Source organism: Dermacentor variabilis, chromosome 3 (genome assembly GCF_050947875.1).
Source record: "Dermacentor variabilis isolate Ectoservices chromosome 3, ASM5094787v1, whole genome shotgun sequence".
NCBI classification, from domain to species: Eukaryota; Metazoa; Arthropoda; class Arachnida; order Ixodida; family Ixodidae; genus Dermacentor; species Dermacentor variabilis.
The window spans coordinates 121,765,488-121,783,419 of record NC_134570.1 but is presented as its reverse complement, the minus strand read 5'-3'; the positions used below and the strand labels follow the sequence as shown (position 1 = coordinate 121,783,419).

The 17,932-nt window shown below is 44.5% G+C and overlaps 1 protein-coding gene across 1 annotated transcript in view; it reads right to left on the bottom strand.

Annotated features, from left to right (window-relative positions):
• Positions 1-17,932, bottom strand: part of POLDIP2 (DNA polymerase delta interacting protein 2) — a 28,719-nt gene that overhangs the window by 3,417 nt on the left and 7,370 nt on the right. The window contains exons 4-9 of the mRNA XM_075686282.1: positions 17,659-17,767; positions 15,129-15,198; positions 12,118-12,225; positions 10,906-11,069; positions 1,512-1,637; positions 624-703 (exon numbers count right to left, since the gene is read on the bottom strand). Coding sequence (XP_075542397.1) covers positions 624-703; positions 1,512-1,637; positions 10,906-11,069; positions 12,118-12,225; positions 15,129-15,198; positions 17,659-17,767 — 657 coding nt within the window. The remainder of the gene's footprint in view (positions 1-623; positions 704-1,511; positions 1,638-10,905; positions 11,070-12,117; positions 12,226-15,128; positions 15,199-17,658; positions 17,768-17,932) is intronic.

Genomic DNA, 17,932 nt, shown 5'->3' with positions numbered 1-17,932 from the left:
CCCCTAGGATGTCCAAAAAGTTGGGCATTGACTGTAACACATGACAAACACTGCGCGACTACATGTAGCAAGGAAACTACAAAAGTAAAGGTGCACGTCTTCCCAACACGAGCAAGGTTTCGCTTCACCTCTTCAGGCTGGCTTGAGCTCAAGTGAGACAAACTTCTATTAAGTACCACTATTCTGAACAATGAGTAGTTGCATAACATCACATATAGCATGATCTATTTAATGGTCTTCTTTTTCTAGAGAACGGCAAATCTAGCAATATGAACTCCATGACAGCAAGTAGTTCTGACTTTTTCAGAACTCACATTATTTCCACTACCTGTGACTAGCACATGCTTCACAGCATTTACTTTTTCATTTCTTGGAAGCAAGAAGGCACAGCATCATTTGCACCAATTGAAGCGAGGATTTCTGGTATGTAAGAAAAGAGAAGATAGAAAAGTGATAGCTATACAATGGCACTGGAGATCACATGGCCTGGCATTACTCAGATCACCTTCAAGGGTGCATACATTGTGTTGCGGAAATAATGCAGTGGTGACTGTACTGCTCTAAGCAACTTGAAAATGCTGAAGCTCAGTAATTATGCACTAAAAATATGGAGGTATGCATACCACATGTGTCCACTGGGTGCTTGTAGGCTCACGTGACTGCTGTACTGAAATGCTGGTTGTGACTTTGACAGAATGGGCTCCTGCAAGAAATGAAGACTTCGTTATGTTTAAATCACTGTATTTACCAGACTCTAACGCATGCCCAATTTTCGTAGGCTTGAAGTAAGAAAAGAAAAGCACACCTACATGTACTGTGTCAACTCACGAAAAAAAAAAAAAAAAAAAAAACAGCATGTCCTCTATGTTTATAATCAGAAAAAAACAAGATGTACAGAAGTTAACATCACAGACAGGAATTTTGTTTAATGAGCTTTCATGATGAAAGCGGTGTGTCGTCGTAGTTTCATTGGCCACAGATAACAAGCACACAGGGGTGGTATTCTTGAGTGATCACTTTGATGAGACGAAGCATTGATCACAACACTTCGTCTCATCGGCCCTCGCTGCGTGCTTTGTCAACTGGTCTAATAGTGTGTTGATTTGGATTGTCTCGTATAGTCTGATGTACGACTTTAGAACTAAAGTCAATGAACCTTTGGCGTCAAAGGTTTACAACAACTTTAAACCCACAAAGTTCTGGAATTGAAAATCTAAAGCACGATTTTGGAAATGTCAGTGCACTTTTCGCATCAGAAGTTTACGAGAACATCATACCCATAAAGTTTCGGAATTGAAATACTTTTTCCAAGCTCTGGCCAACTACAGTTTAACGAGGTATCACTGTACTGAAATATTTTTGCATTGAAATTACTGTACACGCATTCAGCAGAGGATTTCTGAAAAGCTTTTTAATATGAAAAGTTCATTATTGTGCGGTTTGTAGTAATGAGTAATCATAGTATTTGGTATTTGAACACCCCTAAAAAGAAGCATTTGCGGTTTCCTCACCTGACCAACAACGCCCCGACCACGGACGGTCTCCAGGGTTCCCGATAAGCTAAAGATGCGCCAGTGGCGTTCCCGTAGCTGCACTGCTAGGTCTCCCAGGTTCTCCAGCCGGATGCAATATCGCCACTGCAGGCAACGGAATGATGGGAGCTATAGCAACTTTATGCGGTTACCAGGCTCAAGGTGCATAAGGCAAAAAGCCAGCTTAGCCATAACAAAACTGATCACATAGCACAGTCTTGATTTACAAGTTCTTACTGGGACAGTTCAACTCTGAACACAGTGAGTGGCCGAAGACAACATGCCACAGAAAAAAGAATGGCCAGCTTTACAGAGCATTAAATGAGCATGCGAATCTCGAACAGATTTTAGTATTGTGCAGGGTGTGGCAATCAGTTAGCATAAAGAGACTTTTGGGGGTAAGCACTGAAAGACAGGAACTGGAAAGAATGACCACACACACTCGGTCGTAGTCCTTGTTCCTAAAAGTAAATCCATCAGCTCACACAGCTTAATCTATCGAGGTTTCAGGTTCCAAAACAGAGCTAGCTATACAAGAGATGCCATAGAACAGGGCTCTGAATTCATTTTTGAACAACCACGGCTCTTTAAAGTGCACCAAAATCTCAATACGCCAACCATTTCTGCCCCTCACCCTTGTCAAAATGTGACCACCATGGCTAGGAATCAAACCTCAATTACTTGCACTCACCAAAAGAACACTATCACTACAGAGTCATAGTTGTGGGTAAAGGGTCAGCATGGATTAAGAAATATACTTGAGCAGTACTCACTGCTGGGCTAGTTGGTGCATGTCGAACAGTAAATGCTTTAGTGCCAAAAAACATGACCACACAAAAGGAAAGACATGAAGAGAGGAGGAGCGCTCATCCTGCCTTCGTGTCCTTTCTTTCATGTGGTCGTGTTTTTGGCGCAAAACATGTGTACTGTTCCACATGTATTAAGAATGGCAGGAGAGCTAGCACAAGCAGTTTGTAATGCATTCTCTTTCGTGTATGAAGCTCATGTTTATATGTTTTTCCAATTCGTGTTACCAGCCCAAAATTAAATGGGAAACAAAGAGTAGGTAACAGACATCACCAAACAGAGCTATCACAACTGAAATTTACTTGACACAGGGCTACACTAGGCAAGAGCCATAACAAGCATTACTGTTACCATGCACAAATGCCAGTAATTTTTTGAGATGCTATTCAATTTCCCTGTGTGTGACGTCAACAAATGTGGTGCAAATGCAGCTATCACCTTGTTTTTGGATACCAAGTGCACAGAATACCTTGCTAATTTTTACTCCCGGACATGTACTACTTTTCATATTCAATGCTATGACAGCATCTGCCAAAAAAGTGCCGTTTCGTCAACATTAATATTTCCAATGATGCAAGAACTGATAGCAGTCTCGTTAGAAGAAGAGTGCTCGCAGAGGCACAGCACAGCCTAGCATTCAGTATATCGAATGTGGCAGTGAACAGGCACTCAATATACATGTAGTACAGCGTTATACTTTTGAATGGGATTTCTGACGGGATGTTACAACTGTCGGATATAGACAACAATTTGATACACCTGGATTCGACTGTCTAAAAGAAGGACCCAGTGGTGCAGGAAGTCTGTGTCTGACTCAGCCAGTAATCATGTGCTTAAACACAAGCCACACACAATCTTGGCCTTGAAAGTTGATGATATGTGGTTTTTAATGGCGCAAGGGCCAGTTATGGCCAAAGAGCGCCATGACAAATGGTAATTTAAAGGATTTATTCTGAATGGCATGGACAGTGAATTTATTATGGTAGGTGTGACATGGCTGTATAAGGGCCTAAAAACTTTCGCAGTAAATGACGTAAATATATAGCTATTAAAATAATGACACTGATTAGTTATGGACGTGGACGATGGCAGTTGTGTTTTGATAAAAAACATACGAAAACGAAACAACAGTTACACTAAAGCATCAGGACAGCCCTCGAATACAAGGGCTGGTAATCACGTGTTAAAATTTCCTGGCCAAATTATTTTCAGAATGTCGGTTTCGGCTAAGAAATCTAAGACTATTTGCAGTTTAAAAAGCGGTTCATCACTAAGAAAAGATCCAGCGTGAAGTGGTATATTTTCCCGATATGCATAAGGGAAATACTTTTTCCTCTCTGTTTCTATTGCAGGGCACAGGATAAGAACATGGAGCACTGTGAAGCTATCGCCGCACCTACTACAAGTAGGAGAATCCCCGCCAGTCAAGAGGTAGGAGTGAGTACTGTAAGTGTGTCCTATTCTTAATCGGCAAAGAAGTACCTCCTTGCACCGTGCTGTTTTCTCACTTATCCAATTCCGTAGTTTTGCTTTTATGAAGTGTAACTTATTCAATGTTTGTGTATCCCACTCTGCTTGCCAATGATTCCTCAATTTACGGCGCAGAAAGGGCTTTAGGTCTGTGGCAGGAATGGGGATATTTCCATCTGTGTCGCTAAAACTCACTGACGTAGCGTTTTCGTCAGCAGCTACGTTGCCTTTTATACCTTTATGGCCAGGTACCCAGCATAGAATAATCGCTTGGTTGCACATATATGCGGAGCACAACAAGCTATACAGCTTGTTCAAAATGGGATTTTTATGCTTTCGTAAGCTAATTAGGGCTGTCACGACACTTAATGAGTCTGTGAAGACAATAGCCTTAGCATTATTTGTGAGCCGTATGTGTTGAATGGCCTTAAGAATGGTGTATGCTTCCATTGTAAAGATACTGGTGTGTGGGTTTATTGGTTCAGGTGTTGAAAGTGAGGGTCTCAGAGCTGTGTAAGCAACACCAGCTGGAGACTTCGAAGCATCTGTGTAAAATTCATCACATGAGTACTTCTCCTTGAGTTCCAGAAAATGCGAATATATGTGTGCCTCCGGGGCTCATTTCGATATTTCTAAGAAAGATGTCACATTGGATAGTCTGCCACTCCCAAGGCGGTGGAAGCCGTCTAGGAGCCATTAGGACATTGTGTAAAAGAGGGACCCCTTTATTTTCTGAGAGTGCTTCCAACCGGAGGGACAGAGGAGGCCTAGTGGCCGGGCGGTTACGAAACAGCCTAGCAGTGGACAAGTCGCATATAGTAGAATGACTAGGATGTTTAACATGTGAGTTAACTTTTAGGGCGTAGGAGAAAGTTAAATATGTCCTTTGGTATTGCAATGACCATTCGTTTGATTCGACGTAGAGGCTTTGCACAGGGCTAGTCCTAAAGGCGCCTGTAGCAAGGCGGATACCTAAGTGCTGAATAGGATCTAGCATTTTCAAAGCACTAGGTCCGGCAGAATTATCGACTATTGCTCCGTAGTGAAGGCGTGTTAATACTAGACTTTTGTACAGCTTTAAAAGGCACCGCCTGTCGCTTCCCCAAGATGTACGTGACAAGAGCTTCAGCAGGTTCATAGACTTGAGGCACTTTGATTTCAGATACTTCAGATGTGGTACAAAAGTCAGCTTACTGTCTTAAAAGGATTCCTAGAAATTTGTGTTCATAGCTCACAGATAGCTGTTCTCCATTTAGATCTATTGCGGGGTCCGCCAGTATGCCTCTCTTGTTAGAAAACAGGACGCATGTACTTTTTTGTGGGTTTAGCTTGAAACCGTTTTGATCCGTCCACTTAGATAATTTATTTATGCAAAGCTGTACTTGTCGCTCGCAGATACTTAGGTTACATGATTTGAAACCTATCTGGATGACATCCACATATACAGAATAAAATATAGTATGTGGTATGGCAGTCTGGATCGAGTTCATTTTGACAATAAAAAGAGTGCAGCTCAGCACACCACCTTGTGGAACACCAGCCTTTTGCGTAAATGGACGAGACAGAATGTTGCCAACTCTAACACGGAACGTCCGATTGGAGAGGTAACTCTGAATCACGTTCAGCAAGTTGCCTCGAACTCTTATTTCAGACAGGTCACGGAGGATTCCAAAGTGCCAGGTTGTGTCGTATGCCTTTTCCATATCTAAAAATATTGACAGGAAGAACTGTTTGTGGACAAAGGCATCACGGATATTTGTCTCGATGCGGACAAGGTGATCTGTTGTGGATCTACCCTCCCTAAATCCGCACTGAAAGGGATTGAGTATCTTGTTGCTTTCAAGAAAATGGATGAGGCGACAGTTAATCATCTTCTCAAATAATTTGCATAGACAACTAGTCAGAGCTATAGGCCTATATCTGTTGGGTGAGGAAGGGTCCTTGCCCTCTTTGAGAATAGGGATTATGATTGCTTCTTTCCAGACAGAAGGAATGTAGCCGGCAGAGAACATGGAATGGAAGAGTGACAGTAATGTTTCTTGGGTTTCAGGGTGTAAGTGTCTGATCATCTCATACATTATTCTGTCACTTCCTGGAGCGGACTTGTTGCAACAGATCAGTGAGGCTTGGAACTCGGCCATTCCAAAAGGACGATTGTATACTTCATTGGATGTGCCTTTACCACCCAGAGTCATCTATTCTGCTTGTCGCCGGAATTTTAGGAATGTATCTGTGTAATGAGATGTAATGGAAATGTGCTCCTAGACAGTCAGCCTGGTCCTCAAGAGTATCTGCTTGCGTGTTTACTAACGGTAGAGGATGAGTTTTGCGGCCTTTTATTTTGTTTACTCTGTTCCAGGCTTTTCTTTCGTCTGTATATGAATTAATACTAGAGATGTACAGTGGAACCCCGTTCATACGTTTTTCACCGGACCGGGGAAAAAAAACGTAACAGCCGGGAAAACGCAACAGTGAGGAAAGCTCCGAAAATGAATGAAAAAAAGTGCAGCTTCAACTATAGACAATTTATTTCCACAGAGTGCGCTTAGGACCTAAAAAAAAGTCCAGAATTGTGGCTTGCCGTTTCTTTCGCTCGCTAGAAATCGCCACACGTTTCTCAATATCCTGGAAGGCCGCATTGCTGTCAGCGTCGCTGTGAGGTGCGACGTACCTGCGGAGGAGGTCCAGAGCCGCAACGGCTTTTCGAAAGCTACGATTTGGCAACTCCCCGGCATCATGCGGCTCGTGCATCGCAGTCTGCGACTTCACTCGCGACCGAGATCCCAACGATCTCGGCGATGCTCTGACACTCTGACGTCCCGACAACAACATCCACGGCGACGTAGTCGTCGTATGTGACCGCCATTTTGGCTTTTGGCGAGTTTTGGCCGGGCTTGGCTATGGAGCTGGCTGCAAGAAGCCGCACGCCAATTCGATGGCGACCTCTCGAACTGGCGTGCGGCTTCTTGCAGCCAGTTCCATAGCCAAGCCCGGCCAAAACTCGTCAAAAGCCAAAATGGCGGTTGGAGCGCGTTGCCTACTTTAGCCTAGGCGGGTTCGGGGGGCTAAGTTGCGACGTATCATGCGGGAACGTTTTCACAGCTACGACGTAACAGCGGGGTTCCTTATACATTGGATCCTATGGAAGCTATGCCGGGACCGGATGAAAACGACGTAGCAGCCGGGAAAACGCAGCAGTGAGGAACGTAACAGCGGGGTTCTACTGTATTTATGCCAGCTTTCCGTTTTGGCAAGGCGGCGTGTTCTTCTACCTTCTGATTTTATTTTCTTGAAGCTGATCAAGTTCTTGGTAGTTGGGCAGTCGCGAAGGCGACTCCAAGCCTTATTTTGATTTTTGCGGGCTTCCTTACACTGCTCATTCCACCAAGGAATACGTCGTTTAGAGGGTGATCCATTCGTTTGAGGGATACATATTGAGGGATGCAGCATCAGTTATAAATGCCGTCAAATATGACACTCTATCAACGATTGAGAGAGCACAGATGTCATCCCAGTTCAAATGTGTCAGCTCTCTGTATCGTTTCCAGTCAGCACAGACGACCTTCCAACGGGGCAGATGTGGAGAAAACTTTTCACTTTTTGTTAATTTTAAGACAATTTGGAAATGGTCACTTCCATATGGATTTTTGATCACGTCCCACTCCAGGTATGGAACTAGTGTACTTGATGTTATACTTAAGTCAATAGACGAGAACATTTTGTTCGCCACGCTGTAGAATGTGGGTTCTTTCTTGTTTAGTAAGCATGCATTGGAGGATAAAAGGAACTTTTCTAATAAACGCCCTCTTGCATCATAACGAGAATCTCCCCAGAGGGTGTTGTGTGCATTTAAATCACCTACTACAATGTATGGTTCGGGGATTTCTGCGATAAAGCTCTGGAATTCTGTTGTGGAAAGTTGATGGCATGGAGGGATGTACAGAGAGCTAACGGTTACTAACTTATCAAATAGCATGGCTCTGATGGCCACTGCCTCAAGGGGCGTTTGCAGATGTAAATGTTGGCAGGCGGTACCCTTATCAACTGTAATAACAACACCGCCTGACGAGGCGAGAGCGTCACTGCGATCTTTGCGGTAAATGGCACATTGTTTGAGAAAGTTAGTATGTGAAGGATTGAGGTGTGTCTCTTGCACGCACAGCACCCTTGGGTTAAACTTGCGAAGGAGTTCATTAATATCATCAAGATTGTGTATTAAACCTCTCACATTCCAATGCATTATCTGTGTGTCCATATTGGAAGTGTTTTATGGTGTGTGTCAAGAGATCAATTAGGTTGGCTCAAGAAACCTTTGAAGGCCCCTTGATGCGGGGTATTTCCTTTTTGGTGGCGCGCTCCAGGGAGCAACCCCGTTCCTTCGGCGTCTGAGATGCCGGAGAAGTTTTTGTTACATCCATTGCCTCGTCAGAGGCGCTGGATGACGCCCGCTCAGCGGGCACGCGCGGGGGTTTTTCGGGCCCGTCTGCACGAGCAGTGGCCCTGGCATTGGCAGGCTCAAAGGTCTGCTGGCCCTTCGTGGTAGGGGGCGGAAGAGCCGTGGCTGCTCCTGCCAAGGGGGCTGATGGCGTAATCGCCGTCACACTCCATGTGACTTGCGTGGCCGCCAAAAGATGTAGCGTTGCCCCCCGGTGCGCCACGTCGGTGTAGGAAGGACTGGACTGATTTTGGAGTGAGAAACGCTTACGAGCCTCTGGAAAAGATAGGTTGAGTTTCACTTTCAGTTCTATGATTTGTTTCTCTTTTTTCCAAGTAGGGCACGATCGCGAGTAGGTGGGGTGATTTCCTTCACAGTTGGCACAGTGGTTTGTTGATGTACAGATGTCAGAAGCGTGTTCAGAAGAACTACACTTGGCACAAGTAGCACGTCCTCTGCAGTTCTGTGACCCATGCCCAAAGCGCTGACACTTGAAGCATCGACGCGGATTTGGGATATACAGCCTGACGCGAAGTTTACAGTAACCGGTTTCTATTGTTTCAGGTAGGTTGCAGGTTCCGAAAGTAATGATTATGTGTTTGGTAGGTATTTGCTTGTCGTCTCGCCTCAATGTTATTCTTTGTACTTTGACTACGTTCTGGTCTTGCCATCCTTCAAGCAGTTCGCTTTCGCTCAGTTCGAGGAGGTCATCTTCTGAGATGACCCCGCGCACTGTGTTAATTGATCTGTGTGGGCCCACTAAGACGAGAATTTCCCCAAATGCTACAACTTTCGAGAGTTTGTCATACTGCACTTTGTCGCGGAGTTCGAGATGAAGATCGCCACTTCCCATCTTCGTTACTTTAGAGCCTGGGCCAATTGCTTCAGTGAGAGATTTCGCTACAACAAATGGTGAGATCATTCTGACTGTTTTCTTATCGTTCTGACTATGTACAACGTGGTATTTTGGAAAAGATTATTTTGGCTGCATGAAGAAAGTGAATGTTTCATCGGTGTGCCCCCTCTTCAGGGAGCGATCAGGTAGCAGAGGAAAGTTATTTGCCATATAGAGCAGGAAAATTCGGCGGCGATGGTGGCCACCCCCACCGAGACCAACAAGGGGACGCTACAAGGTTGGAAGAATACCTGCAGACGCCAGCCATGCATCGCCGCTATAACCTAATATATATATACCCAAGGCAGGATATATTACACATGGTTAACCCTTGCCGCCAGGAAATATGGAAGTAATAAGAAGTGAAGAGAAGACAGGAAAGATGGAAAAGTGGGAGAGAAAGACAAAGATTGAAGAGGAGGACAGGAAAAGGTGACTGCCGATTTCCTCCAGGTGGGTCAGTCTGGAGGTGCCGTCTATGTGTAGCTGAGGCCGAAGAGGTGTGTCACCTCCGCCGGGGGCCTTAACGGCCCAAACACCCAGCATCGGCTTGACCTCCAGGATCCCCTTTTCCCCAGATACGGCTAAGCCACGCACGGCTACACGCGGAAGGGTCCAACTGTCGTGTGCTGGGGTACTTGGTGTCGCAACACACCAAACGCCTGCTGATTGGCCTTGAAAGTTAAGTGTGCTACGAATTTCAGCTGTCTCTTTAATATGTGACCAGTAATAAAACGGGACACCAACACAACTAGCATTTCTCTCTTTCTTCTTTTTTTGCTTGTGGCGTCCACAAGAAGCGTTCACTGTTTCATGCATGGGCCCCAGCATGGCCAATGAACGATTGCAGGAAGTATTGTAAGTTTCTGCTCGTTCAAAAGTGTGGATGCATGTTACCACACACTGCACAATGATACACCAGAAAAAACACACACCTTTATTCTAGCGACATTAAAAGATGATATTGCATTTCCTGCCGCTGTGGTTTTGATGAACGTTTGCAACAAGATTTTATTTTTTGTCCTCTGTCATTGCATCAGATGGTGTTTGTCTGATTTGTTCAGTGTTTAGTTGCCGACAGATGGCACTAGTCCATGCCATTACAGTAGCTCTTTTTTGATGGCAAAGTTTACATATGACAGTTGTCTTTCATTTTTTGTAGGGTGAACAAGGCAAGCAGACATGCCAAGTGTGTTACCGAACAATGTGGACCAAAATGTGTGAGCTTTTCAAAACTTGCACCAACAACAAAGCACTGGTAAGTAAAAAATTTTTTAAGGTTAGACTAAAGATGCCTCACTTTAAACATGTACTTGTTATGCAGTCGTTCACAGACTGTGTGGCTAGACATGAATACACGCAGCTGAATGAAACAAATGTGGTGCAAGCACCTGGCTGCTGCTGTTAGCAGACAACAAAGGAAGAATGCTTCGGATGGGGTGCGTACGCGAGGAACCACACAGGTTGTACATATGCGCAGTTTGAATCATGCTGGATAATTTGAAGTGCTGTCATCTAGAGTAAGGGCCACTATGAACAGCTTTGTTAACCAACACTCAAAAGCCAAGTAGGGGATCCTGTCTATCTTACTCCCGTGTTCAAGGGGATCAACTGCACCATAGCTAACAATGGCACAATTCAAATATTGTAGATACACCCAGGCTCTAAAGGGGGCTGAGCAGCAGTTTACAACTGTTTCCACTCAACTTCACAAAGGTATACAAGTACACAGATCCACGAGGTTAGTGATGTAAATGTCGACGCACCCAGTAGACGGTACTGCTCTGTGCGACGCGGCAACCCATGTAGAAGGGAATGACAGTGACGCGGACGCCTTCGGTGGTCTCCCGGTGCACGTCCGACAGCTCTAGCCACGGGTGGTTCTTCTCCTGCCAAGCACGCAACGTGTCCTTGGCTGAGAAGGGTGGGTCTGCACAGCAGGAATGGAATGTGCACTGTCAAGCGTGAAGGCCTACGGAACTGGGCAGCAGTGGAAAAATAAGAAATACCTAGTCTGTCCATATTTAATGACATCATGAAGCCTTAAGTCAACGTAGTCACGAAAGTACAACAGTAGAATGCCATTTGAACAAAAGCAGCAAGCCTGACACGCTTACCCAGGATAACACTGCAGGGGTTACGGCATCTTCAACAGAACATTTTGTAGTAATTCTGCATGTCTTTACTGCTTTACAATGATCCTGTAACATCTGTTATAAAAGGCATGGAATGTGTCTAGTAACGGCACTTCTTCCATGAACCTTTTGTAACAAAAAAACTTTTGAATGCACCTACTATTATCAGATTTATTGGCAATCAAACGCTGCGCCTGCTTTTTTCTGTTTCACATCGATATAGCTGCATCATTACACCAACATGGAATATGCTCACAACAGAAATTTTTAATGACCAGCCAAGTTTATTAACTACACTGAAAAAGTGTTGCATGGCTTTTTTAAATTAAAGCATCCTTCAGTAAGAATTGCATTGAATACAACAAGGCGCAGAGGTGTGAACCGTCCTTAGCGTTCACTGAAGGAGGACACCCTATTCCCAAGGGATCCTTGTGCCAAAGCCTTATCTTGACGTCTGTCCAAGCCTGCCACCATGAGATTGATTCAAATCGTGCACTTTGTGCAAAGCACTGCAGTGTGACATAGCAGAAGCTCAAACTTCGTTTCCCAGGATGTTAATGCTTTGCATAGTAAAAGGTGATTAAGCATACTGCACAACCCACCCTGTTTCAACCATGTTCCGGCACAGTGAAGAGGCTGCTTGCATCACATAGCGATGTCCAGAGTGTACAACAATACATAGCAGGTACGGCAGTTAATAGTTCGCTACTGCAATAGCTGGACAGTGCATAGCATCAATCTCTCCACTACGCACTGATCAGTGTAATCCGTCCCACCCAGCGTCAACCGTCACAGGTATGTCACAGGGTGCTTCATCATCCCACAATAGAAAGAGCTCCTCACCCTTGTCAGGTTCACAGACAAGGAATTTGTCAAAGAGTTCATGATGTAAGGGCTGCTTCTCAGTGGACGTGTAAGGCAGGATGTCTTCGTGGGCGACGTAATCCAGCCCTGCAGAAATTTTAATGCAGAGAAAATGAGGAAACGAACAGAGCTCACAAGCAGCTGCAGGCACAGCTTGTGACAAGAGCAAGCAGTCCAGCCTACGTTTCTGGTACAAGACATTGGGATGAGAGTAGGCGAATCCTGCGAGAACTGGCCAATAACTGCATACCCTGGCAGCTCGGTTTTCAAGACTGAGCCAAGCTAGCACACACTAATCAAAACTAAAAGCTTCCACCTGTCTGTGCGACATTAGCACGGTGAGATTAATGTTGTGTATTCAGTTGCCATTGATGAGCGGAATAAATTGCCTAATTCAATATTGAATGACCATAACTCTTTCAAGTTTCGCAGAAGCATTGTCAAAGCATCTATCCAGTCAACCACAAACTACCAGTTGATGTTCCTTTTACTCGCCATGTTTCTTGTTGCGTAAAGCTGCTGCATGATTAACCTAATTGTGTTGCTTGCATTGCACCTGCTACTTTTGTGTTCTTATATTCATGTTAAATGTTCTTGTCCTGATGAGATTTTTATTGCATAAATGACCATTGTTTATTACTGCTGATTGTTCCTTACTTATTTGATGCCACACTAGGGGCCTTAAGAGAAAATAGATCATGATAATGATGCATAGCCTAGTTACCATGCCGCATAGATGCCAGGAGGCATGACCACTGTGACACTAGCATCCCTCCTGCGCAAAACTATGTAGCTGCTGAAACTGACACTAACAGTTTCTCTCACCGTGCAACGTAACAGTTTTTGAGAGGAAGAGATGCAGAGACTCTCTCCTGTTCTAGGCTGTATGGGTCAGGGACCTCTATTTTGTGCTCTGAAGGGTGGTTATCCAATAGCAGTATTTGTAGCATGATATAGACATGCACAATCACAATCGGCCAATAACACTTGGCTCTTTGCCAGGCACTACACTGCTCATCTGTGAAGCTTTGTCACTTGCGTGCAAATTGCACAGAACATTTCCTTTGTTGCACACAAACAGAAACTGACTCAAAAAGCCATTAAGCGGATGTGACTCATCATCTGCTAACCAGAGTCATTTCAATCTGCTTTTTAAGTATATTTATTATTTTAAAAGACACCTGAAATAATGTTAGCTCTAGAAACTAAAAGCTAACATAGCATTTAACTTAAGCTCAGTTGCTTCAATCGAGATACTACAATGCATATCAACTCTCTATGTTCATGCAGGAAGAAATACAAAATAGTTCATGCCATTCAGAGTTTCTTTATTAACGTAGATGCTAAGGCTTAGAAGAGAACAAGCGAGTCCCAATTTGAGGGTTATACTGACTTTTCTTTATACACTGTGACCTTTTGTTCTGCCTTCTATTTCATGACATATTAGGATTGATAGTGTGTGTGCAAAGATACTACTCTTCTGTCACACAGTTCTGTGGGGAACCAAATTTGATGCATCAGTTTTGTTTGACATGCAATTAAACATCGCCTATCAATAAAAGTATAAGTTGCTCTTCACAACTAGTGAAGGAGTTCGTCTGAAGCCTAGTGTATGGACTACAAGGATTGGATCACATTGTGAAAGGCCCCTGATCACAGCATCAATCTTGCTGTCATGCAGGGAAGGAGCACTGAATTGGGCCAACACTACTTGATGGAAATGGCCACGGTACACTCAGATTACATCGCTACTATGGCTCTCATTACAGTACTTAACATGCATAACCCAAGCAAGCTAAACAAGACAACGCCAAGTATAGTACAGTAAAACCTTGTTAAACCATACCCGCTTAAACAGTAGCTTCATTTTAAAAGTAGTAAAGTCAAATCCCTGACTCAGCAGCCATTGAACATAATGCGTTTTGTATCCGTATAAACTGTACCAGCTTATTGCATACATATCGGTTAACACGTAGTGTTTCCGCTTTTCGCTGCACAATCACAGTGTTGCGTCGTCCCCATTGGGCCACCTGTCAGAACAAGCCTCAGAGTTCGGAACAACAGCCTCCAAGCCACATCCACATCAACATCAACATAATTTCAATTTCGTGCAAGCAAGGACTCTCTACATGCTGAAGCTTGGATAAAAACACTGGGTGCTCATCATAGAAAAAAATTTGACATCGTTTGTGCTTTCTAATGTGGCACGAAGACGTCGGCAATTGCACGTGACAGGGATCTACTGCTGACTATGGTGTGTGGAATTTGGAATACGAAGAAGTTGCTCGGCAGCGCTGTTGCGACCGCAAGATGATGTCGGCTACGAGGTTCTACTTTTCGTCATCGTTGCATCTGTTGCCCAAGTTTTGCCTAACGACAGTGAGGAGGATGACACGGAAAGTGACAGCACGGGCACTTCGGGCTCAATAGTGACAGAAGCTGCACGTTACATCAGCCTCATCAATGCAATCGTCACGACAAGAACAGCACCCCACAATGAAAAAGGCGCCCCGCGACTTCTGCTGCCCTACTGCGCCCGTGGACGGAGAATATGCAACGCCAAAGAGGAATCTGCCATGCGTGTGTTTGCTGAGAAGAGGGGGCTGGCTGAAAAGCTGACTCGCAGATTCAGTAAGTTTGAGGCCACTGTCATCACTGCTAGGCCGCGGTGGCATCGAACAAAAATAACAGGCTTTTGTCGCGCGAAGTGAATAAATACTGCATGTTTTTTCCCTTTCATCGCACTCTGTCTTAGTTCCGTTTCTGACAGGTAAGTGGGCGATCGTGTGCTATTTCGGTTAAGCAGTACTACCATTTAGTATGTAGGTTTTCCGAGCTCCGGCCAACTGCCGTTTAACGAGGTTTCACTGTATCAGTGTCACAAAATAGCACTCATTATTGAAAAGAAGCAAGTTCAACAAAATCAAAAATAAAATATGCCAAAGAAATTTTCGTGACCCAAGAGCATGGAAAGTTATGTACTGGTTTACCTGGGATGGCATAGAGGGACCGACTGTTGTCCTGATTTCCTAGAAATGTCACTGCCTCCGTCTGTGTACGCTATTAGAAACACAGAAAGAGAAACATTTCCATGTAGCAAACCACGCAACTGAAGATAGCACCTTCTCTACAAGCTCAACAGATGATGCACCACTGAGCAAAGAATGCAACCAAGCGATTGAAAACAGAAATGAATAACAAAAGAGCCCCCTATTGGCAATTTCTCCTTCGTAACTCTTCACACATCACCAGAATAGCACAGACAAATTGTATGTGTTCAGATTCTAGGTGATATTATTCAGAGTGCTTAATAAATGGTTAAAATACTCAGTCAGCATGACAGTGAATAATCAGGGGCTAGAGGAATCAACTGCACGTAAGGAACGTGTGAAACAGCATTGACCTAAAACTAGGCGCACCAAGAGAACAACACAAGTTTCAGAACATCCATCAAACTTCAAGCAACGTGCACTGATGTCACGCTATTTTCCATAAAGCTTTCCTCAAAGAGTCTCTGAAACCCGCCGTGGTTGCTCAGTGGCTATAGTGTTGGGCTGCTGAGCACGAGGTCGCGGGATCATATCCCTGCCATGGCGGCTGCATTTTGATGGGGGCGAAATGCGAAAACACCCGAGTACTTAGACTTAGGTGCACGTTAAAGAACCCCAGGTGGTCGAAATTTCCGGAGTCCCCCACTATGGCGTGCCTCATAATCGGATAGTGGTTTTGGCATGTAAAAACCCATAATTCAAAGAGTCTCTGAAACGGTTTGGACAATTTTGTAGACGCGTAGGGCACAGCTAGTGAAACATTAGCGCCACAATTTAAGTCAAGCTTGTCATATTAAGAGAGCTACAGACAATCACAAGTTTCCCTCCTCTCTGGCCATACTTTTTCTCGACTTGTTCGTCAAGTGATCAGGGCTAAGCTCCACCTTCATTAGCTCTGTGTTATAATGTGGCATTGTGGTGTCTACTTCCGGTTTTCTTGGAGCCAGCGCGCGAAGCCTCTCCAACCTCTGTGCTTGCTGCATAGCCGTCGATCCCCTGTGAGAGCTGTTCAAGCAGCATGCGTTGCGAGCGTTCTGCCGCAGCATTGAGCATGTTCGGTATTCCAGTAACTGCAGGTGAGCTGGGTGTTTCATCAGATAGGCAGAGGAGTAATCTATGTAAAATTTATCCCCTCCATACTACTACTGCTGTGATGAAGGGGTCTAGCGTAAAAATAAGCGGCCTGCATGGTACAGCCACCTGGCGGTGCAGAGCATAACGAGCCAAACACAGAGCTACTATTGCTGTAACCAAATGTAAAACATTTTAAGCATTTAAAAAGACAATGTGCTCCCGTTTACACTCCTGCCAAAAATTCACACTAGCAGCAAAGTAGAATACACTTGGTTTCTGCCATATTAGCTCTGTGTTTGTCAAGTTGAGCTCTGTGCCACCAGGTGGCTGCACTGTGCAGGCTGTTTATGTTTGAACTCCGCTCATCCCATGAAACACCCAGCCCGCTTGCACTTACCCTGCTTTACTCAAATACCGGACATGCTAAAGCTCTCTATTGTGGTAGTAATCCTCCAGCGATAAATGACAGCCACGAATGCATACATGCTGACACCAAGTGGATACCGACAGCCACTCCGCTCACATGTTGCCTTGCAGAGGGACACGATGTCGCAGTTTGACATGTTACCAATTGCTAGATTTTCAGCCCACAACACAATGAGGGTGATCCATGGCACTTGCGAAAAGAAAGCTCCAGAGCAATGCCGATCACACAGCTCATGGACAATGTTGTAACACAAGCAGACGACACTTGCTGTGCGCCGGAAGTGCTTGAATGTAGTGTGTTATGATAAATTGTCATTGTGTATTCTTTTTCTGTTACCTTTCTTTTTATAGAAGAACATTAACCAACATTCTAACTATTACGAGCAACGTTTGTTCCCCATAACGTTAGAAAAATTATCGATGACGCAACCTGGGTAGCGAATCGTATAGCTTGACCAACTGATGTCAATTGGGCTAACTACGTCAATTGGGAGGGGGCGGCGGCACTGTGATCGGTAGCGATGCACATTTTTAAAGCCTTATAATAAATTACATGCATTACGTGGAGCACTTAAATGCGTCACTTATCACAAGAACCTACCCTAAAGACCCAGTACACTTGTACAAAATCATCAACATCATTACAGCGTATCATTCAGTGATTATACTACACAATTTCTGGTGCCTGATAGCATGAACAGTGCACTCAGAAAAGGAATAACTGCTTTATCTACACTACACTGTCTTTAAGAATTATTTCATGTCTTCACTGGAACACCTAGTATGCACTATTTTGGTCAGCACATTATACCTCAGGCAAGCTTTTTTAACTGTCACATCAATGTCTTTTTTTTCCTCTGTAGCTGCAAAGATCCAATAATTTGATGACTGCCGCTTGTGGTTGTGTTGTGCAAGAATATTTCTCATGGGAAGCTTATTCGAACCATCCAAACAAAATGAAGCAGCTCACCACATATGGGCAGTCTCTGGAGTCGATCAGCACCTGGTAGTAGGTGTGGGTCTTGCCCTTGACCTCACGACCAACATGGTTGAAACCATCACTGGTCTCCTCTGAGGTCCTGCAGGAAATGGCATGACAAGCAATAACATTCAGGCCTTTTAGGTGATCGCAGGCCAACCTATTAATGCAGAGAAAAGACGCTTGTGACAAACTGTCGTTGAAATCGGTTATGCCAAAGCATTCGGCCTCATGTTTCTGTGCCAGGCCAGATTGTTGTTCCTCT